The 23,411-nt window shown below is 43.3% G+C and overlaps 1 protein-coding gene and 1 non-coding gene across 14 annotated transcripts in view; both read left to right on the forward strand.

The window, feature by feature from the left end:
* The first annotated feature begins 2,548 nt into the window (after positions 1 to 2,548).
* Positions 2,549 to 23,411, forward strand: part of TRRAP (transformation/transcription domain associated protein) — a 112,096-nt gene continuing 91,233 nt past the window's right edge. For 7 of the 13 annotated variants that reach the window (XM_060079278.1, XM_060079288.1, XM_060079287.1 and 4 more), the window contains exons 1-14: positions 2,549 to 2,657; positions 4,019 to 4,077; positions 4,803 to 4,963; positions 5,372 to 5,421; positions 9,550 to 9,660; positions 10,705 to 10,809; positions 11,783 to 11,866; positions 13,430 to 13,486; positions 14,830 to 14,955; positions 16,224 to 16,301; positions 16,501 to 16,589; positions 17,418 to 17,514; positions 19,705 to 19,843; positions 22,031 to 22,109. In XM_060079278.1, the coding sequence (XP_059935261.1) occupies positions 4,864 to 4,963; positions 5,372 to 5,421; positions 9,550 to 9,660; positions 10,705 to 10,809; positions 11,783 to 11,866; positions 13,430 to 13,486; positions 14,830 to 14,955; positions 16,224 to 16,301; positions 16,501 to 16,589; positions 17,418 to 17,514; positions 19,705 to 19,843; positions 22,031 to 22,109 (1,115 nt within the window). In that variant the 5' untranslated portion in view covers positions 2,549 to 2,657; positions 4,019 to 4,077; positions 4,803 to 4,863. Of the gene's footprint in view, positions 2,658 to 3,042; positions 3,178 to 3,601; positions 3,652 to 3,810; positions 3,825 to 4,018; positions 4,078 to 4,802; positions 4,964 to 5,371; positions 5,422 to 9,549; positions 9,661 to 10,704; positions 10,810 to 11,782; positions 11,867 to 13,429; positions 13,487 to 14,829; positions 14,956 to 16,223; positions 16,302 to 16,500; positions 16,590 to 17,417; positions 17,515 to 19,704; positions 19,844 to 22,030; positions 22,110 to 23,411 lie in introns of those variants that run through there. The other 6 variants (XM_060079281.1, XM_060079282.1, XM_060079280.1 and 3 more) reach the window with 6 other exon arrangements.
* On the forward strand, positions 5,089 to 5,288 carry LOC132477191 (small nucleolar RNA ZL1). Its single transcript, XR_009530213.1, has one exon. It is a non-coding gene; the product is annotated as a small nucleolar RNA ZL1 (small nucleolar RNA).

Here is a 23,411-nt window from a genome sequence, read left to right on the forward strand (position 1 = left end):
ACAGGGTACAAATTTATACATTTGTTTATGGGCCAAATTGTGCCCCTTGAGAAATCCATATGTTAAGGCATAATCCCCAAAGTGACTGTATTTGGAGACAGCACCTCTAAAGGCGTAATTAAGGCCAAATGAGGTCATAAGGGTGGGGCCCAAATCCAATAGGACTTATGTCTTTATAAGAAGAGGAACAGACACCAGAGATCTCTCTTGAGAGAGCACAGGGAGGTCATGTGAGCACATAGTGACATGATGCCACCTATAAGCCAAGAGAAGAGGCCTCAGAATGAAACCTACCTTGGTGGCACCTTGATCTTGAACTTCCCAGTCTCCAGAACTATGAGAAATAAATTTCTGCTGGGTAAGCCACCCAGGCTGTGGTACTTTATAATGGCAGCTTGAGCAGACTAAGAAAACACCCAATGGGCAAAAGGAATACATTGGTAAAGAAAGACAGAGGGACTGCCCTGGTGGTCCAGTGGTTAAGACTCTGCATTCCCAATGCAGGGGGCCCGGGTTCAATCCCTGGTCGGGGAACTAGATCCTGCATGCTGCAACTAAAGATCCCGCACGCAGCAACGAAGATACAACGTGCTGCAACTAAGACCCGGCACAGCCAAATAAATAAATATAAAAAAAAAAAGAAAAGAAAAGGAGCTTTCTGTCTAGGAGGGAAAAAGATGATGAATGGGTAAATATAATTTCAGATTCTAAGGAAAATTCCAGTATTATGAGAGCTAGTGGGGGGTTCAGCAGCAGGCAACGTTTTTCTTATATTGGGCCTTAAAAAGGCCTCTCTGAGGAGGTGACATTTGAGCTCATCAAGGATGACAAGGAGCCAGCTTTGTGCCTCTCAGGGAAGAACATTCCAGACAGGAGAATTAGCTACAAAGGTCCTAGGTGGGCAAAAGGCACAGCAAGGCCATTGTGGCTGGAACATGAAAAATGAGGTTGGGAGGTGCACAGGCCCAGGGATTGAGGATAAGCTGAAAAGTCTTTGGAGGGTTTTAAGCAGAGGAGGTGCATGATCTCATTTATCTGATAGAGATGAAGTTGACATTGTCCCCAACATCTAATTCAGGAGATAGACAAGAAAACAGGCAAAAATCATAGCAGCGTGATGGGTACTTTCGTAGAAGCTAAGGCCATGGGAAAGCATATGAATTTCACCAATGTTAACCTCCCCGCCCCGCCCCCAACTGTAGGTCTTTATCACATGCAATTAAACGGAAACTTATCAAAGGATTTGTGTACTCCTGCTTTTTTTCTCGACCCCCCCGCCCAACAATATTAAATAACCTCGGATGGCACATTGGTTCCAGCCCTTAGATTTTTCAACTTTACACAATTTTGGACTTCCTAAATTTTGGGGTTGGCGGTGGTAGGAGTGAAGAGGATTTTGCTTGCAGGTGGGCAGCTTCTTCCATGGGGGAAGGAGTGTTCTGACCCACTATATTTCTCCTGCGGCAGAAATAACTGGCACTATATATATATCCACTTACAATCTCAGCGCTTCAGCTGAGGCTTGTTCTTGAGTGGCAACATTAAACAAAAGCAAGGAGCATGTCTCTGAACGTACCTTGTAGGAATTGCAAGCTCTATTTATTACCAGGTGTGAAATATATCTGTCTGAGAAGGGAAAACAAAGATTCTGGTGAGTTAGTGATGATGGGGTGGCGTGGGGCGGTGCGGGGCGAGCAGGGGGGAAGTACTGTCAGGAAGAGGCAGGAGGTGGAGCCAGTCCTGGAGGGGCTGGAGGTAGGTCAGGTTATCACTTTCATGCTCTGTCCATTTACCATGATCACCACGTGTTTCCAGGAACAGCTCATCATTCAACCAGTCTCATAGATGGAGTCTGCAGGTGAGGCCTGACAGTACTTTTCTCTTCCAGGGCCTCCTGGTCCAGCCATCACCTCATTTGGGCATCCGGGCCCCACCTTCCCCTCCCTCTCATCATTGCTCCGACCCAAGGCATCTGCCCCGTCGCGTAGCAGCTGAAAAGCGGTCCACTGCGGTCTAGCCTCGGAGTGATGCAGCTGCAACAAATGACTGGCCGGCCTCTTCCAGGCAGAACGCCTGGGCTCTCCTTTGCTTACAGGGTCTCTGTCTGTCTGCAGCCTTCGCCTTCCCAAAGACCCTCCCTTACCTCCTCCCCCTCCCCGGGCTAAGAAGGACCCCAGGGCTCAAGCTGAGGAGAAAACCCCGCCCAGCATGCCACGTTCAGTTTAGGGGTGGCCTCTTCCCGGGCCCGTCCGCCGTCTGCTAAGGAAGCCCCGCGGGTGCCCACCGCCCCTCAGCAGCCCCCAAGCGTCCCTCCCCAGCCTCCTGGCTTCTGCGAGGATACTTAGGGCAGAAAGAGCCGAACCAAAGACGCTTGTCACTGCCTGCCCCTCCCTCCCGGCCTGCGGCCCCGCCCACGCAGACAGAGGTTTAAAGGGCCGGGCAGGCGCACCCGGGCGTGACGCCTCTCTCCGCTCCCGCCGCCCGCCCAGGCCGCACCCACTTGGAGGCGGTGCGCCGGGGCCTATTCCTCCGGCGGCGGGCGCGGCCGCTTTAAGCGGGGGCGGGACTGCGTGCTGCGGCGCGACAGCGGCGGCGGCTGAGAGGGCTTAGGTGGGGTCGCGGGCCGGGGCTGCAGGAAGCCGGCCGCCGATGTCGGTGTAAGTGTGGGCAGGCGCGGGACGGCGGCGGGACGGCGGCGGGACGGCCCCGGGAGGCGCGCGCGGCGGCCCCAACTGGTGCAGCGGGGCCCGGGCGTGGGGAGGCCTCTGCGGCGCCGCGGTCCGCGGAGCGATGGAGGGAGGCGCATAGCGATGGAGAGAGGATCCGAGCAATCCGGGGTCCCTCCGCCCCTCCATTGGGGCCCAGTCCGGGTGGCGGGGGCCGGCGGCGGCCCTCAAACCGCCGCCGATGCTGCCTGGGCTGGCCGGGGAGCTCCGGGAGGCGGAAGGCTAGTGGCTCGGGAATTGGCCCTCGGCGCCCGCCGTAGCCCGGCCCAGGAGGCGGGCGCTGGGTGTCCGGAGAGGGTGACAAAAGAAGGGAAGCCGAGGGCTGTTTGAGACCGGGGAGGTAGAGAGTGGGGTTGGGGCCCCGTCCCCGCGGAGGCTCCTCCTGTTGCCCGGGCCCCTCTCGGCCTCCACGCAGGCACCTGGCTCGCCTGGCCCGGCGCGCAGAGCGAAGGTAGCGGCGTCGACAGCGCCCCCTTTGGCCCGGCGGCGCCGCCTCAGGCCTGGCGCGGCGGCGCGGCGGGGCGGCGCGGCGGCGCCGTTTGCCGGGAGCGGGCGGGGCACCGGCTCCGGCCTCCACAACCTGGGCCGGGACGCGGGGGCGGGACCGAAGCCAGGCCCGGGCCCTTGGCCTCTGGGGTCTTGGAGCTGCTCTCCAGCTTGGAGGCGGGATGGGACGTCTTCCCTCGGGGCCCCCAGCCCCCCCGGCCCAGCGGAGAGCGGAGCCTGGCCTCTCGGGGTCTCGGAAAATGGGGGGTTGACGCCTTCGGTGAAGAAGTGGATCCAAGCCTTTAAAAAGTTTGGGCACGACCCACCCGAAGTTTCTTAAGTAGGGAGTGGCCGTGACCCTGAGTCTTGGGTCTCGGGGATGGGAGGTGAAGAGGAAGCAGAAGTCGGGTCATCCAGCGGGGCTGACAGAATCCCTTCGGTTGGTTTCGTTAGTGACTTTTCCTGCCCCCGGAGCCGGCGGGCTGCGCGGGAACAGCGGCAGGCACCCTCTCTGCTTTTGGTGTCTCGAGAGGGCGGGCGGAAGAGGATCTGTGGCGTCAGGGTGTCCCCATCGCTTGGGGCAGGAGTGTGAGCTGCAAGGGAGCGTATCTGGTAGGCAGGGCCGTTGAAAGGCCTGCAGAAGAGTTAATGGTGTGTTTGTTGAGAGAAGAAAATCAAGTCATGAAACTGCTCCTTAATGTAGAGTGAAATGTGACTTACATTCGCGGGGAGGATGGGTAAGAGCAATTTCACTAGGTTCTCTTAAGAGGGCTCTTAAAATAGAGACCAAGTCTCCTGTTTTTCAGCCTGGAGCTGCAGTTCTCGAAGTGTGATGATCATCCACACCTGTTTCCAACTCACTAAGGTGCTTTTTGAAGCATTTAGCTCTTGTATGTCAGATGCAAGCAAAATTTACAGCTTCCTGGACGCCTCCCTGAACCGAGGTCTCTGGGTGGTGCTTGGGAGTCCACCTTTGGCACCTGATGATTTTAGTGCACAGTGAAGTTTGAGAACCCATCACCTAATGCACAGGTGGTCCAACTACAGTCAGCAGACCAAATCCAGCCTGGTGGCTGTTTTTATACAGCACGAAAACTAAGAATGGTTTTTACATTTTTTTAACGGTTGGGGGAAAAAAATCAAAAGAGGAATAATGTTTCATGATACAACTCAAGTGAAATTCAAATTTCAGTGTCTGTAAATAAAGATTTATGGATTACAGCCATGGTCGTTCTCTTACAAGTTGTCTGTGGCTATTTTGTGCCTCCAGCAGAGCTCAGGAGTTGGGACAGACCACAGAGGCTGAAATATTTACTCTCTGGCTCTTTACAGAGTTTGCTGGCCCTAGCCTAGGAAAAGATGGACATACCATAGGAAAGAAAAGCATCTGTGTATAAAAATCATGTTTAGAAATTAATAGACAGTATGGACTTAAGTAACTTTTATTTTCAAAAAAGCAGAGGGAGTAGTGTTGTTTTCTGAATTAATGGAAGACTGTTTAGATTAACACAGGCATTTAGGTAAGATTTTCCTAGCGATCATGAGCCTGTGCCCTCAGTAAGTTGGCTAATCACATGCTTCTTTTTGTAGGCTGGGCAAACTCATGGTTATAATACTTTTCTCTTGAGAAACAAACTAGCCCAAAAGAAAAATGGCGTTTGTTGCAACACAAGGGGCCACGGTGGTTGACCAAACCACTCTGATGAAAAAATACCTTCAGTTTGTGGCAGCTCTCACGGATGTAAATACACGTGAGTTGATGCTTTTCGTCATTAAGAAATGTGTCGATGTGACTCCATCTCAGTTCAAATGATGTGCACACTGAGATAAGTAGTAACATTAACTTTTATCTTAATTTCCCCTTTCTCTACCTCGTGGAGAAGCAAAGTGATGAGCATTTCTGGCTGGAGCCCCAAAGAGGCACGCGTGTGGGTGCGCGTATGTGTGTATCTGTGTCCTTGTCTGTGCGTGCACATGTATGTTTGGGAGTACGAGTGAGTGTGACTGGTTGTAGGGAACTAGTTATGTGCCTGCTTTTAGACCATGACAGTCAAACTGATAAGATCTGATTGCTTCTCTTAAATTATTAAATCCAGTAATTTTAGGAACATCCTTAACATAATTTCAAGTAATCTGATGGTTTGTTTTGCCATTTACAGCTGATGAAACAAAGTTAAAAATGATGCAAGAAGTTAGTGAAAATTTTGAGGTATGAGCTTTATATTTTATATTATATTTTATAAAGCTTTAAATTTTGAGGTATGAGCTTTTCATTTTGAGATAAGTATTCACATGTGCTCTCCTACAGCGTCCCTGTCAGTCTTTTTACTAGTAACTTAAAAATTATCTTTGTTAATGTAATTTGTTGTATTTCAAAATAGAAATTTGTAGTGTTGTCCAGCTTCTTCACACTAGTGATAGTGACTCCCGAACAGTGTTGAGGAATATTGCTTTTGTTTTGGTTATTTGACCTTTTTTTCTTTTCTTTTCTTTTTAAATTAATTTATTTTAATTTATTTATTTGTGGCTGCGTTGGGTCTTCATTGCTGCATGCGGGCTTTCTCTAGTTGTGGCGAGCAGGGGCTACTGTTTATTGTGGTGTGCAGGCTTCTTGTTGCGGAGCACGGGCTCTAGGTGCACGGGCTTCAGTAGTTGTGGCTCGTGGCCTCTAGAGCGCAGGCTCAGTAGTTGTGACGCGTGGGCTTAGCTGCTCTGCAACATGTGGGATCTTCCCGGACCAGGGCTCGAACCCATGTCCCCTGCATTGGCAGGTGGATCCTTAACCACTGCGCCACCAGGGAATCCCCTTGACCTTTTTTTCATTTTCAACTATGGTAGCCCTTTTAGACATATGCTTTCAGGATACACTCAAACTTTTGTTGTGGATTTGTTATGTTAGGTAATGGATGGTATGGGAATGAGAGCTGGCTGGCAGTTTTGGCTCTCCTGGTTACAACTTCTGCAACTTTGATCAAACAGTTTCTCTCTTCTGGCTTTTACATTCTACAATTTTATATTGACCCATAAGTCCCTCAGATTCTGTTCATTTTTCTTCAGTCTTTTTTCTCTTTGTTCTCTGATCTGCCTTCAGATTCACTATTTTTCTGTCATCTCCGTCTGCTGGGATGTTATTTTTAAATTTCAGTTTATTTGTATTTTTGTTTTAAAATTCTGGTTATTGTACTTTCAGTTCTAGAATTTCCATTTGGTTCTTCTTTAGATGTAACTTCTCTGTAGAGATTCCCCATTTTCATTTATTGAGACCATGTTTTCCTTTTACTCTTTGAATGTATTTATAATAACTGCTTTGAAGTCTTTGCTAAATACAATCCTCTATAAAGGTTGATTTTTATTGACTACAGGTCATGTTATCTGGCTTGTTATCTTGCATGTCTGGTAGTTCTTGATTGTATACCAGACATTGTGTGTGAAATGTAGGGACCCTAGATTCTGTTATCTCCCTTGGAAGAGTGTTGATATTTTCACTATAGTCAGCAGTTCAGGTGCTGGCTGATCTCACTGAACTTGTGTAGGCTTGGCTTTATGCCATGGTAGAGAGGATCTCTGGGAATCCCAAGGGGTTTCCCAAGTCCCTCTGACTTTGTAGGATTCAACCTCCAAACCCCATCTTTCTGTGGGTCTCATAAGAGGTTGATTTTAGATTTTGTTGGGATGGGGCTAAACTAGGCCTTACTCGGGCATGGTCCTTCCTCAGCTGAATGTATGAGGTGTTATCAAGGTGTTAAGGTCTTTGCACTGTGTCGAGGCTGGACCCCCAACATGCTCTGACATTGCTAAACCTCTGATGTCTTTCTTCATTTCTCAGTCCTCAAGTGCCCACTCCCTGGTAAGCCTCAGGTGGTCTTACCTTCCCTTACCTATAAGTACGGCCCAGTCCTCAGTCAAGGACTCACAGGAGACCACCCACACCCCCTTCTGTAGTTCCTTTTTCTCTGGGGCTTTGCCCTGCAGATTCCGGCCACTTCAGCTGTTGCAAACTCTGGTGTTTGCGCCTCAGCTCAGCAGGACCATCATGCTTTCCTTGGGCTCCAAGCCTGCTGACCCCGGTTGGGAAACCGTACCCAGGCAGAGAGCCGAGGTGGGGCGCAGTTGGTGAGTTCCCCTTCTTCTGGAGATCGTGGTCTTGCACTGCCTCTGGTCCAGCACCTGAAACTGTTCGCTCATATTTTGTCCTACTTTATGGTTAGTCTGGTGCCAGTTAGTCGCATAGGCCAAAGAGAAACTCACTTTTCTTTTAATGTGGCTATGATAAAACCTTTCTCAGAGTTAATATGATTAAGAACAATAGATAAAATGTTTCCTAGCCTCTGTCATGGTCATTTGAATCACTAAACATTAAATAATTAAATTAAAACTCTGTTCGTGGGATCGAATTAGATACCCTACTCTCCATAGTAATGGATGGTATTTTTGTTTGCTGAGGGAATTTTTTGGTTTTTTTGTTTTGTTTTAAATAGATGTTTTCCAGGATTTGTTGCCTTGAACTGAGGTGGAAAAAAATCCTGAGATATTTAGAGATTGAGCTAAAGAGCTTTCTCTTCCACCCAAGCTGTTAGTGCAAACTGTTAAAAAAATAAATAAATAAAGCTAAAAAAAAGAGGTGGGCGGTAGAACAGGAAAGGCCTGCATTCTGCATTTTATTGGAAGAACTGCTAGGAGAGAGCCACAGCCCTTAAAGTTTATTTGAGAGGCTGAAACCGAGGAGCTGCCTGTGATCCTCGAGTGTGGGCGTGGGGCTCTTTCATTTAAGTGTCTCAACCCTTACTCTCCTGTTTAGGGTCTGGCAGTTAGCAAGTTAGTTCCTGGCTTTGGTCTCAGATGCATTGATTAAATTAACAGAATTAAAAGTTAGCAAAGTAGTACACTTGGGGCTTTTCCAAATAGTGCCTTTTGAAATCTGATAGGCATTTACCTTAAATGAAATTCAGATGACTGAGTCCTTAGAAGAATGAAATACTAGAATGACCACTGGTAGGTAATTCTAAATTACCACCACTGTTATCCCAGAACAAAATATTGAAGTGAAATTAAGAATTCCCAGTGGTTTAAGGAATCTTAGAAATTCATTTCATTAACCACTTAGGGATAAGATTCCAGGCTAAGTAAATATCACCTGGGCCATTTCCCAGGACAGAAAATAAAGAAATGTTGAAGTTAGAAATCACAGGAAGCATTCGTATGAATCAAAAAGCCAGGGGCTAAGTTGAAATACTGGCAGAATAACTGGGCAACTTGTTGAATCTTTCCTATGGGAGAAATTTGAAACTTAGATGTTTTGAAGGCTGTGGAATCTGGATGGTATGGGCTGACGTGCAGATGAGCTTGATTTCTTGATAACCTTGATAATGTTCCATCATGACTCTTACCCCTCTTTTCCTTCAATCCTTGAATGTGGGTGTTTCGTAAAAAGTCTTACACTTTGGGGTTGAGAGGTGACAAATACAGTTCTTGTCCCCAGTGGATTCACAGTCTGCTTGGGGAGGGGCTGGTGAGGTGCTGCCTGGCTCCTAGGGGTGCCTCTTCACACACAGCGTGCTGTGGGCACGGGGCCCCTGGAATTGAGCTCCAGGTTGGCTGTGGGAGACCAGTGCTCAGGTGTGCATCCCAAGAATGGCGGTTCTTTCTTTGCTCCTGTGGCAGCACACTCTTTTCTGGGTTTTGCCTGTATTTCCTTCTTTATAGACTCCTCAGGTAATAGACAACCCCGTGTCTTTATCTTCCTCCCAGATCAGTGTCTGGAGCTCCAGACACAATTAGCTGCCCAGATGCCTTGACTCACCAGCTTCTCAGACTCATGATAATAAAAGTTTAAATTCCTTCCTCTTATACTCCTATCCCTGCCATATTGAACTAAAAAAATTTCAATATGTACCTTTTACACTCAGCCTTTCTCGCCATTTTGTGCCTTTGCATGTGCTTTCCTTAGAACCTTTCCCACTTTCTCCCGTGGTTAACTCCTGCTGGCCTTTTAGGTTTTAGTATCAGCATCACTTCTTCGGGAAGGTGGTCTCTGCCGTTGGTTCCATCCAGTCAGTCATGCCCCATTGTTCGGTTCCCTTAGTTAGGTGAACATTCTCCACAGTGCAAGTATTTCTAGGTTTACCAGTAAATTTAGCGTTTAGTTCTCTCTAATTGGATATCAGAAGCAGCAATCATCTTAACTTCTTTAAAACTATGTTATCACTAAAGCATCTGAAAGTATTAAAAATTACTATCAGCTCTGCTACCATTTTTTCCTTTTGAGGTTATTATAATATGTGAATTTGAATATGTACACAAACCTTTATGGGGTTTTCTTTTATTTTTGCATAATTAGAATGTCACTTCGTCTCCTCAATATTCTACGTTCCTGGAGCACATCATCCCTCGATTTCTTACATTTCTTCAAGATGGAGAAGTTCAGTTCCTTCAGGAGAAACCAGCCCAGGTAACCTGTTCAAAAATATAATGAGAAAAAAATGTCCTGCTGTAGGAGTGCAAGCACTTAAGAATGAAAACAACTCAAAAAACTTATGGTTCCCCTTAAAAACAAAAGAAATTTTGTCATATAAGGATAACTTTGTCCAAGGCCATTGCCTCCTCAGCTAAGTATCTTGGTTTTATTTCCTCATAGCCATCTCTTTCACAATTTAAATTCTTCACATTTGCTGACCAGCGACGTGTGCATATGCTATGTATTATAGCCAAATTCATGTGTATATATAGGAGGGAGCAACAGTTTCATGACCCTTCCCATACCTGTTGCCCAGCTCTGATCTTACTATTTTCAGTTCTTGTAACTCTGGCCAATTTTGTTTTATCTATACCCCCACCCACTCTTTGCCTCCCCCCTCTTCGCCTTGATTATTTTAAAACAGTCCCGTCATAACTTTTTTTCCATAAATATTTCAGCATGTATCCCTTAAAAATAACTTTAAAAATTACCATAGTACTAGTGAAAGTTAATTGCTAAACAAAGCACTTTTATGTGGTACCAGTTCAAGATCTACCTATTTGACGTACTTTTTTAGTTGTCAGTTCTATAGACAAAATCATGAAAGCTTAGTACAGCTTATGATGTAATTAGCCCTTAGGCCCAAGGTAATTGGAGAGCACGTCAGAAGAGCTAAACAGAGCTTATGAAGGGAGACTGCAAATGAAGTTCACTTGGTGTTTTGCTCTTTTCATCTTAAATTCACCCCACGTGCACACATTAGTGTCCTCCACCTGGCAATACTGATAAGGTGTAAAAGCAAATTTTGGCTTACTTGATTTGGTACACAATTGTAGAAATACTGAAAATACTGGTTTGCAGTACATGCTTTGGATTACATTTAAATAATTTACAGAACCATTTCTAAAATGGGCTCCATCTTATTGTATGGTGGTTACCAGTGCTGAGTACAGCTGTGTGACACTTGTAGGATGCCAAAGAATTACCTTGGAACTTTTGGAAGGATTTCATATTTACATTTCTGTTTCTCTTCAACAGCAACTGCGGAAGCTCGTTCTTGAAATAATTCATAGAATACCAACCAATGAACATCTTCGTCCTCATACAAAAAATGTTTTGTCTGTTATGTTTCGCTTTCTGGAGGTAACTTTTGAGAATTTTTATTATTTAGCCACATTCAAAACTTTTAATGATTTTCTTACTGTAAAATCCTGTATTATACAACTTTTTCACTAAAGTTCTGATTCACATGAGTAGAAATTTTTTTAATGTCCATTTCCTCCTACTTTGCCAACCAGATTACTAAGAAAGATTATTAAATGAAAATCTTTTTTTTTTTTGAGTCACTGAGGGATTGACTAGACATAGTGGGAATCTGAAAGTGGGTGGTGGTCAACAGACTCCGAGTACAGGGGTCATTGGCTTTGTGCCTCTGTTTGTGTGTCAGGCACAGTAGATGCATAGTAGTCAAAGAGTTGCTCAAATTCTTGGGGTTAATCCATTTGGTACCTGTTAAGCTAACCTCTGAAATTGTTTCCTTGTTGTCCTTAGTCTTGGTGTGTTTAGAATTCTGTCATGTTTCTGGGCCCCTTGGAAAGATGAGCTCTGTAGGGGGACTGAGTTGAGTTCAGATCCTGGCTCTGCCATGTATTAGCTCTGTCATGTCAGCCCCATTCCTTCCTGCCCCGAGCCTTCGCTTCCTCCTAGTAAGATGTGGAAGGCACCCCCATGCAGACAGTGTAAAGTGTTAGCACAGGGCTCAGTGCATGGTGGCTGCTCACTCATTGCTCTTTTGGCAATATTTTCAAACAATGAAACGTGTCTGCTGGGCCGTTAAGACCTTGCTTCGTAGTGTGACTTGCCTTATTTGCCAGTTACTCATTTGTCTGAGTGTTACTCTCACAGGACCTACTGGAGGGCTGTACTTCAGACAGTCCACCAAAGACTGCGAAAGCTTCCTCTCTGGGACAGCTGTGTTCTGTGGGTTTATGAATTTTCTACAAACCAAATCTAAGTTGGTTGATGGAGGGTGTATATGCAGAAAATGCTTAGAAAATAGTCTTTAGATTAAAATGAGTTTTCAAAAGTATAATTTTTTAAATGCTTTTTTTTTAAGACGGAAAATGAAGAGAATGTTCTTATTTGTCTAAGAATAATCATTGAACTACACAAACAGTTCAGGCCACCCATCACCCAAGAAGTAAGTGTTTATCTTGATAGCATTTATAAACTGTGCTGACACATTGCTTCTGTGTGAATTTTTTACCCCCTTTTAGAGTTGGCAGAACATATGCTGCTTTCAGTCATAGAAAATATCGCCTAAGTTGGGGGAAATTCTTTGTGGTTTAAACAGTGACTTTTTCCTGAATGTGTACATGAATATTTTGCTGAATTTGTTCAGTATTTGAAATGTGTTAACCAACCAAACTGGCAGGGCTCTCTGGGTGGTTCTGGTACTTACAGGACTGAGATGCCCCAGGGCTCCAGTGACTTTTATACAAGGGTTCAGAGGTGGGTTCTGAAGTCAGAGCTGGGTTTGAATCTCAGTGTGCAGTTCAGTAGCTGTGTGACAGTGGGTAAGCTCTGAGCCTTTTGGAGCCTCTTCTGTAAAATGGGGACAATCACAGTATATCCTCAAAGATTGCTTAGAGAATTAAATATAAAAGTTAAAGTTCTTGGGCTTCCCTGGTGGCTCAGTGGTTGAGAGTCTGCCTGCCGACGCAGGGGACTCGGGTTTGTGCCCCGGTCTGGGAAGATCCCACATGCCGCGGAGCGGCTGGGCCTGTGAACCATGGCCGCTGAGCCTGCACGTCCGGAGCCTGTGCTCCGCGGTGGTAGAGGCCACAACAGTGAGAGGCCCGCGTACCGCAAAAAAAAAAAAAAAAGTTAAAGTTCTTAGCACAGTGATTGGCATCTGCAGAGTCAGCATTAAACAGTCTGTTAGCCATAATTAAGATACTGTCTTTTCTGATGATAACCTTGGTAAATGCCTGTTGTAGATTATTTGGAAATTGAAAGACAAAATAGAATTCCTTCCATCTTGAAAACAATATTTAATGTCTTGGTGATTTCTTTTCCGTTTTCCCACCTTATGTATTTGTATGTTTACGTAATCACAATACTACTGTGGATGACATTTCATATCCTGATTGTTCCCCTTCACATTATATGTAAGCGTTTTCCCAATGATAAAAAATGTTTTGTAAAGTTAATTTTTAATGGATATATAATCTTCTTTCATATTCTTGGATATTTAGGGTATTTCAAAATTTTTATTTTATGACTAAAACTGAATATCTGTTTACAATTCAAATTATTTTGTAGACTGGGTTTATAGAAGTGGAATTACCAGATCAAAGGTGTTAATGTTTTATGCTTCTGATACATATTGTTACATTGGTTTCCAGAAAGGCTTCAGCAGTTTAAGCTTCCCTTAGTAGTATAGTATAGTATGGGGCGGGGGGGTGTCTCCTTACTTGCACTCCCTCCAGCATGGTGTGCTATTACTTTTTGAAAGGCAAAAAGTGGCATTTATTGTCATTTTCATTCCGTTGCTGTTCCTGAATTAGAAAGCTTGTTTTCTGTTTATCAGTCTTTTTGTGTGTGTGTGTGTTCACATTCATTGCCTATTTGTATCTTGAGTCTGACATTTTTCTTGCCTGTTTTGTGAAATCTTACATAGGGAAACTATTGATGTTTTTCATATTTATTGTAAGCATTTTCTGTTTATAAATATCTTCCTAATACTGTCTTTTTTTTTTAGATTCATCATTTTTTGGATTTTGTGAAACAGATTTACAAGGAGCTTCCAAAAGTAGTGGTATGCTGTTTTTAATATTATTGAATTTACTGTTTATATTTATTTATTACTTCCTTATTCCAAAGGGTTGAAGGAATAATTGGAGGGATGCTAATTTTACATTGGGGAATATTTAGTGATGGTTAAAATCTAGGTTGATAAATTAGCCCTTAGAAAAAAAGAGTTCTTTTGTTTTCATTGTTTAGATTAAATACTGTATTTTTGACGTAAAAGCAATAGATTCTTATTGTAGAAATTTTGCAAAAAAGGAAAATCATAATTATTCTTTCACTTATAAGCAACCATTGACATTGATGTTTTGTTTTGAGTTTAACTTTGTGCTTTGTAGAGATGGTTGCCCTCACATTCTTGAAGCTTTTTGGGGGAGTGGTGTATACTTTCAGCATTTTTCTGTATCTTAAAAATTTTTTCCTGTATTGAAAAAAATGTTTCCAAGCAGTGCCACCTATATAAAAGTGTGTGGAGTGGAGGAGGAAAGGCTCCTCCCTACCGTGCTCTCATTTACTGGAAGGAATCACTGTTACAGAAGGGAACGTCCTTCAAGACCCTTCTGTGGCAGTCATAATTTTTAGCGACTGATAATTTTCTGTCATATGCATGTACCTTGACCATCTCCCTATTGCTGGTTTCCCCCATTTTCAATTCATTACTGTCACAGATAATGCTTTGGTAAAAGTCATTGTGCATAAATGTGTTTATGTTTCAGAGTTTCTATTTTCAAATTTTTTTAAGCTTAAATTTTTTTTTAAAATTAACACATGGTAAAATTGACTTTTTGGCTTTTTAAGGAATTTAATCTGCTAATAGTGTATAAAACTTAAGTTGCATTCTGAGTTATCAAGTTATCATTGTGTCAACTACCATTTTGATCAAAGAAGAGCTGCTTTTCATACGAAGCTGTCTCTTTTAACATGAAGCCCAAATTTCATTGAGAACTAAGGATGCCAGTGAGGTCCTGGCCTTTTAAAATGTTTTCTGTACTTTGTTTCTGTTCCATACTTGACCTCTATTTAGGAGACTATGTGGAAAGTTAATTCAGTAGGGATCAGCTCCTAGTTTCTTATCACTGGAGAGATGGGTTACATCCTCCCCACCTCACTGAGGTGGTAATATAACATGACATACATTTCATCTTTTATCCGCCAGGAAAAAATAGTACAAAATACGGCAGGCAAGTTTGTTTTCTGTTGTTGGAGGTGGCGGGTGTGTCTGTCATGTTATCTTCATAGTCCTGGAAAAAGAGAACACCAAGTACTGTGGGGTTGGTGCAGTATAAAAGGGTAGGACATTCGATTTCCTCACCACACGTCAGGTGTAAATGACTTCTGTTTTGTTTTCTGTAGAACCGCTACTTTGAGAACCCTCAGGTGATCCCCGAGAACACAGTCCCTCCCCCAGAAATGGTTGGAATGATCACAACGATTGCTGTGAAAGTCAATCCTGAGCGTGAGGACAGTGAGACGAGAACAGTAAGCGTTTCAGTTGTTTTGCTTTTTGCTTTGCTTTTATCCACGTCTCCTGCCCTTGGTAGAGGAAAAATGAGGTATTGACTTTTTAGACCACTTAAGTTTTTTGTTTTTTTCTTAAACACATGGAGGGATTTAGAATAAGCAAACAAACGTGTGTGCGCGTGCGAGAGAGTGTCGCTGATTGTGCTCTGCAGGTATGCATGTGAGCTGTTGCTCACCAAATATACAAAGATAACATCGTGGTGGAATCCAGAACCAGAAAGAGCAGCTGACCCGGCAAGGGGGCCTCCGTTCTCTCCTTAGCTTCAACATTAGTGAAGTCCCTTTAAACTACATATACATTTGTAGTTCAGTGCCTGACGATGTGGGCTCTGGGGACAGAAGTTTTGGGATGATGTTACAGCTCTACCACTTGCATTTTTTGACTGTAGGAAAGTTCATGAACCGTTTTTCTGACCTTATTTTTCCCTCTCATCTGAAAAATCAGTCTCGTGGAGTTTTGTGAAGGTAACGCTGGTACTGTCTGCAGCTAATGTGTTAGATTTGTAGTATTTGCCACGTAGGGAACATGTATTGAGCATTTACTATGACTGTATTTTTATGATTGAATCAAGACTATCATCTGTATTTGTTTTACTGAAATGGTTTTGCAGAATGTTTCACTTTGAGCTAGGATAAACAGGAAATTACATTTTGAATGAAGCTTTCATTCCTTTGTTCTTCCTGAATTAGAAACTTGTTTTCTGTTTATCAGTCTTTGGGTTTCTTTTTTTGCTTGTCTGTTCCTATCCATTTATCACCCATTTGTATTTTGAGTCTGACATTTTCCTTACCTGTTTGAGTTTTTATATATTAAGACTTTTTTCTTACATTTATTGTAAGCATTTTTCCTGTTTATAAATACCTATGAATAAAACTAGGTAAACTTGTACTTCTTGCTGTTGTTCTTGCAAGTAAGCAAGATAATAGATTAAAAATTTTTTTTAAATTTCTCCAGTGATTTGAATCTCTTAAGTTTTGACAAATTTTCCTGAGGTTTTTACTACAGGTATGACATTGTAAAATATGAAAACCTTTATATTAAATAACAGTTCTGTGTACTTTGTTTTCAAAATAGTTTGTTTATTTCACCACAGATAATTATGAAGATGTGTCAGTATTTTCCCTTCCCTTTATTTCAGTGGGGTGATGTGCAATAGTGACACACTGATTAGGGCTATTTTAAGTGCCACGGTGATAACCTCAGTCCTCCTTTTCCTCTCTTGCAGCATTCCATCATTCCAAGAGGATCTCTTTCTTTGAAAGTGTTGGCAGAATTGCCCATTATTGTTGTTTTAATGTATCAGGTATGCATATTGCTTAGTAGCTTCTTGGGTTTTGGGCTTCCTATTTTACAACAAAGTTTACACCTAATTTTCTGTGGCAAATAGATGTGTATGATACACATGTGCTAACTAATGAATCTCATCACAGTTTCTTTGGTATGCCAAATTATTTTGCTATAAGCAGAGTGTAAAAGCATGACAATCTGATGTTTGCTTTTAGCTCTACAAACTGAATATCCACAGTGTTGTTGCTGAATTTGTGCCCTTGATCATGAATACCATTGCAATTCAGGTATCTGCACAAGCCAGGTGAGATTTCTTTGGTCAGTGATGTAGCTGACTACCATAGTTCTTTAATCCAAGTAAAAATGTACTTGCTGTCGTCATTTGTAAGGCAAGAAAATTTGGAGTGATAAAATTTTGGTTAAACTTATATGTATTTTTGGCTTTCTGAAGTTGTATTTCGATGATGGGTGACATGTCTCAGTCTTTGGTGTCTTGTAAATTTAGAACTATCATTAGGCATTACTGTCCTCAATTACAGCTTTGGGATATTCCAGGCTCTCTCACCTTCCTTCAAGCCTTTGTTCTTGCTGTTCCTCTCAGCACGAGGGCTAGAAAGTTCTTTACCCTCTTCGTTCTTCCTCACCCATCACCCTTAATCACCGACTCACTCATCCTCAAAGCCTCTCAGTGAAGCTTTTTCTCCAGCCTCACAGCATTCCTCCTAAGATCTTTGTCACTTGCTCTCTTGACTTGCGGCCTATCTGGCTCTAAGTCACTTGAGAGCAAGAGCTGAGGGTGAATCAGCCCTAACAGCCTCTGTGGCCACAGCAGGGGTCTTCCACTGGTCAAATAGGTGCCCTCATGCTGTCTTCTGGGACAGCAGGTCATTCTCGCCTTGGCTGTGGGGATTCAGATTGTGGCTGCTGCCCAACGGCCTGGAGATCTGCCTGCTTTATGCCTTTAAGGCCTTTAAGTTAGTCGGAACTGCATAAAAGTGTAGGCGTGTTTACTGTTGCTGCTGTGTAGAAATCAACCTTTTGGGCTTAGTAATTACTATAGGCTTTTAATTAATAGTAACATCACCGAAAGAGTTGAGAGCTAATATTGTTAATTTTGTTCACATCTCATTAGGCAACATAAGCTTTACAACAAGGAGTTGTATGCTGATTTCATTGCTGCTCAGATCAAAACATTGTCATTTTTAGCTTATATCATCAGAATTTACCAGGTAAGTTCATTGACTTTTGTTTTAAGTCAGGTTTACTGAGATATAATTTACATGCAATAAAATTCACCTTTTGTAGGTGTACAGTTCGCTGATTGACAAATGTGTACAGTACAAATGCATACCTAACCACCAGTACGTCAAAATACAGAACATTTCCATCATCCAAAAAATTCCTTTTATACGTTTGTAGTCAATTTCCTCCTCCCACCTCCAGTCCCTGGCAAGCACTGGTTTGTTTTCTGTCTCCATAGTTTTGCCTTTTCCAGAATGGCATAGAGATTAATCACTTGGTGGACAGTATTTGTAACCTTTTGAGTCTGGCTTCTTTCACTTAGCAGTAATGCTGAGATTCATCCTTGTTATTTTATTGGTGACTTGTTACTTTTTATTTGTGGTTAGTTGTCTTAGTCTGCTCAGGCTGCCATAACAAAATACCATAGACTAGGTGTAAACAGCCAAAATTTATTTTCTCACAGTTCTGGAGCCTGGAAAATTCAAGATCAAGGTTCCAGCAGGGTTTGGTTTCTGGGGAGGCCTTTCTTCCTGGGTTGAAGGTGGCCACCTTCTTGCTGTGTCCTCCCATGGTGGTGAGGGGGACAGAGAGATCTCCTTCTCTTCTTTTATAAGGCCACAGTCCTACTGGATGAGGGCTCCACCTGTATGATCTCATTCAACCTGAATTACCTCCTAAAGACTCTTATCTCCAGATACAGTCACAGTGGGGGTTAGGGCTTCAACATATGAAATTTGGGGGGGTACACAGTTCAGGCCATAGTGGTGTATTCTGTTGTATGGGTGTAATCACGGTGTTTATCCATTCATCAGCTGATGGAACATTTGGATCATTTCCAATTTTTTTAAAGCATTTTATCAAGATATAATTCATATACCATAAAATTCACTCTTTTAAAGTGTACAGTTCGGTGGTTTTTAGTTTATTCACAGATTTGTACAACCATAATCACTATTCAATTTTAGAACAACTTTTTCACCCGAAAAAGAAAACCGTACCAATGAGCAGTGACTTCCATTCTTCTCTGACCCACCAGCCCCTGGCAACCACTAAAGTATTTCCTGTCTTTATAGACTTGCCTGTTTCATTTTTGGCTTAATAAAGCCATATAAATATTTGCACACAGATTTTTGTGCGGATGTATGAGGTTTATTGACTTTTGCTGTTATTGGAAGTTGTGTGTTATAGCAAATTATGTGGGAGAGATTGGAACTTCAAAAAATGGCATTATCAAGTAAAACTGATACAGAGGTTTTGGAGGCTTTTTTGAGAAACCTGTAGAGTAGTTTTATTTTTGTTTTTGCCACTTGGAGCTGTGGTCTCTTCTTACTTAAATCATAAGAACTTGAAGGAAAAAATTGATACCTTATCTCTCATTAGTCTTACAGTCTTTTTGAATAAAACTCTTGTATAGAGGTGGTTATTCTAAAGCATGGAATAAATTTAGTCCTGATCTATTCTAGAGCAATGGAATTGTATTATAATTGATCATTTTTTAAAAAGATTTTATTTCAGGAAAGTAAAAATGAAAATGTGGATGTCAGATTGTTTTTATTCTAAACCACCTTTGAGAACATTTGTAGCCTTCTCGCCCCTCTCTTTTTAATGTGTTTATCTCGATAATGATAACTTACACTAAGAAAATGGAACATTTGTAAAAAAAAAAATCTGAATTAGATACCCCTTGATATTTTAGTCAGCTTGAGTTATTGTGAATAACTTCCTGAAACACCTCAAAAGGCAGTTGTGACTGGAGCTCATTCTGAGCTGATTAAAGGTGTCTTTGGTGTCATTCACAACTTACATCAAGGGGACGACTCAGTAAATAGTTTTGTTTTTTAACTTCAATATTTATTTCTTCCTCCTTCCCTCTGACAGGGAAGCAATACATATTCACTGTTGAAAGTTGGGAAAATACAGAAAATACAAGAAGGCCTCCATGATCCCATGATGTAAAAGAAACTGCTCCATGTGGCTGCCCCTCCTTCCAGGGTGGCATTGTGCACACAAACTGCTAAGACTTTTTGGATAGTACTTGTGTGTTAGGCCTGTTACTTTCTGAGGGTCCTTTGTGCCAAGCTTACTCTTACTGAATTTTTTAAAAGTTTATAAAACTTGGGTTTTTCTTAGCAACCGCCTATCAGTATAACTGTGTTGTTTTCCTTTTTCTTTTACAGGAGTTGGTGACTAAGTACTCTCAGCAAATGGTAAAAGGAATGTTACAGCTACTTTCAAATTGTCCAGCAGAAACTGCGCACCTCAGAAAGGAGCTTCTGATCGCCGCGAAGCACATCCTCACTACCGAGCTGCGAAACCGTACGTCTGTCTTGCCTCTGGCCACTCGCCTGTCTGTGAATGTGGGCCTGCTGCTGGCGGTCCATTGTGTGCTGAGCCTGCAGCTCACTCAGTATTTTTGGCTCTTTGTGTCCTTTCTTTATTGCTATTTTGGGTGTATTTTTTCTCCTTTATCTGCCTCTCTATCTCCCCCTCTCTGCCTGCCCATCCCTCCTTCCTTCTCTCCCTCCCTCCCTCTCTCTCTCTCTCTCTGTCTGCCCATCTTTTTTGCCTGCCACCAGGGTTCTCCCTTTGTCTTCTCAACAATTTCATAATTAATGTGATAATTTCCTTAGCACAGTTTACGGTCTGGGTATCTCTTAGTACTTCTCTCCCTTCTGACTGCCTGTCTTTTGACATTGCAAATAGCCATTTGCTTTCTGACTCACAGCCAGCAATCTTTAAAAGGTGAGAAGAAACAATCTTTAAAAGGTGAGAAGAAAACAGTGTTTTCTTTCTCTGTGTTGTGAAAATGATGAAAGAGTTTTAAATGGGATGTTTTAAAATCTGTTTACTGAAGTGACTGAGTTGTGTCTGGAGCACCACTGTCAGACTAACTTTCGGTATTCCTGCCACTGGAATAATAAGGACTTTGGAGGTGCATTGGGGAGCCTTGGAGCAGGAGGTTTCTCCTTGCTGCAGTGCTGACAGATTTAAAACCCTTCTCATGGTTATCAGATAACCTCTGATCCGTCACACATGACCAGGCCCTCTTTTGAGGCCATCAAGGTTGGTTTCAGTCTTGTTAACGCTACAAAGATTGACAGATATCCAAGATGCTACTCTCCAAGGTTAGATCATGTTAGGCTGGTTGAATTCAGCTTTTAAAGACTGCTGTTGCTTTTTTTTTTTTTTTTAAACAAGATACTTTATTTTGAAGCCCATAGTGGTTCCCAGACTTAAACAGGTAACATCATGACATCTCAAGAAGTTTTCATTGAAAGAAACCTATAAAGAATCATGTTAAATGTTAGCCATATTATAAATACAAAACATGTATGCATATATTTAAAATTTACACATCCACTACCAAATGTTGGTGAAAACATTCCTTTGTTGGCATCCAAAATGATATCAGACGGTCACCCATTTGTGCTAATCCTGAGGAGCAGTAGTTTGGAAAAACCTGACTGTTCAACAGATTTACCTGTTTCCCTAGAAACTTTGATTCTGGGTCTTGAAGGTGATCTGGAAGCCAGTGCCATGCAACTTAATTTCTTCTCTGCACGCATCACTCATCCCCGCAGCCGGCCCTCCGGCATGTGGGGTCTCAGCCCTCTGCATCTTTCCTCTGTGCCTCCTTCCTCCTGGCCACCTCGCCGTGGGCAGCAGGGAACGTCCCTCCTCCGACCTCAGGGACTACTTGTGGCTTCTCTCGTATTTCTTCCTGTGCTGCCTGGCTGTAGGAGGCATCTCTCCAGTGTGCATGTGTCTTTTTTATCTTTGATCCTCAGAAGCTATTTGCTGGCAAAGAATGTACTATTTGCTCTACCGTTTGCCACCCTGTGTGCGCATCCTCAGAAACGCCGGTTGTCCCTGAGTGGGGACCAGCTGTTCCACCCCGTGAGGGCCTCAGCCTGCAGAGGAGTGGGCGGAGGTTTGGTGGTGGCTCTGCCTGGGGGATTAGAGGGACAGAGTCTCTAGTCAGTCTCATCCCAAGAGTCAGGACCCCTAACTTGGGAACCATGCCTGTGAGAACACTAGGATGTCCTAGGCCTTTATAATTCCTATAGAGAAGTATCCTTATTTCTCCATAATGACTAACCTTACAGTCTCGAAGAAGGGCGACTTCAGGGCAGTGGATAAAGGGGCCTTTAGGGAATACTGTCCCCTTGGGTGGATCATGCCAGCTTTTAAGGACAATGGACAGCACCACCCGGGAAGCATTGGGAGCGAGTTCCCCTCCAAGGATACGAGGCCTACGGTTTCTTAGTTTATTCTCTGACACTGAATGTGATTCCGACCGCGTCTCTGTGACATGTGGCTGGTGTGCCCCAGTACAGCCAGCGTCTTAGACTAAAGTAGCTCATGTGCTGCCTTCCTGCTCCCCACACTGCCCGACACGTGGATTGCTCGTTGGTATAGGCTGGCTCCTGTGAAAGTACTGTTAAGTGACTTACGCACACCTGGTTTGGTTGGTGATGTATGCAATGGATGTTTGTGTTCCAGAGTTCATTCCTTGCATGGACAAGCTGTTTGATGAATCTATACTAATTGGCTCAGGATATACTGCTCGAGAGACTCTCAGGTATGATGTTGAACCCGTGATATCTGGTCTATTCAGTGCCAGGGACCGTGGATCCTGACACGTCGTTAGCATTTCAATGAGCGTGGACTGTTGGGCCTTTCCTCTCCCATTGGATTTAGAATTGCGGAAAGTTTCGGAAACACCTTAGGTTGCTTCTTGTGCCTTGGCTTAATCAGAGTAGTTGTCTTGATTTAAATTGTAGGTAGAACTATCTGACTAGTGTTAGTTGTTTTGCTTTCTAAGTAGTAAATGCACCTTTTTATTAAAAAAAGAGTATTTGATAACCTACTAAGAAGAAAGGAGAGAAAACTTTTTGGTTCTCCATAGGGAGATCAACTAACGTGGCTAATATTTTGAACTGTTTCCTCCTAGTCTTTATTTCTTATGCATTTTATAAAATAAATATAGTTGTGATCATGCTTATTATTTCTAAAGGGGAGAATTAACATTTAATCATCTTTCACAATGCAAAATGGATCAACATTAGTCATTTTTTGGTTCTAACAAGGGAGGTGTGATTGATCATATGAAAAATACGCAGAATATTCTGAATATGGTGTAGACTGTTCACTGTGTTTTCTATATAAAACACTGTTGTAAAATATCGAGTAAGACATTCTTTATAACTTGGGGTTGAACCCGCCTGAATGGATGTTAGATTGAAACCCTCCAGTGTTTTCTGTCGGTCGCCCTTAGACAAAACCCAGACTCTTGACCATGGCATGCGGCCCCCACGGGGTTTGACTCTGCTCTCTCTGCTTGACCTGCTGCAGCCACGCGGGCCTCTGCAGCCCCTCGGCTCCCCCAGGCAGCTCCCACTCAGGGCCTTGACCTGCCTGTTTCCTCCAGATGGAAGTGTCCCTGGCTGAGGTCACAGAGCCGATGTCACCTCGGAGGGGCTTTCTCTGGCCCCCACCAGTTTTTCTCCTGGTGCCTTTTCACATCTCCTGCAGCACTTAGCAACTTTCACAGTTGATTTCTTTACTCGTGTGTTCCCCTCCGCCCTGGAAATAAGCTTCCTGAGGACAGGAGCTCTATTTGCTGGGGTCACTGGCATCCCTGGTGCTGGGCCCAGTGTCTGGCACATGGCAGGTGTCCAGACGTTCAGTGAGTGAAAGTGCTGGGTGGCCTGAACACTACTGTTGCGGCTCGATAAACTATATGGTATATAAGGTGTTATTTGACAGAGGCTATTCAGCTTTGAGCAGCAGAACCCGTTCAGTGCGTGATCAAGCTGGTAGTTACTTCTGCTCAGGTTAACTAGACGTGCTGGTATAAACACGATGCGCACAAAGTTAACCT

The sequence above is a fragment of the Mesoplodon densirostris genome, chromosome 16 (assembly GCF_025265405.1).
Source record: "Mesoplodon densirostris isolate mMesDen1 chromosome 16, mMesDen1 primary haplotype, whole genome shotgun sequence".
NCBI classification, from domain to species: domain Eukaryota; kingdom Metazoa; phylum Chordata; class Mammalia; order Artiodactyla; family Ziphiidae; genus Mesoplodon; species Mesoplodon densirostris.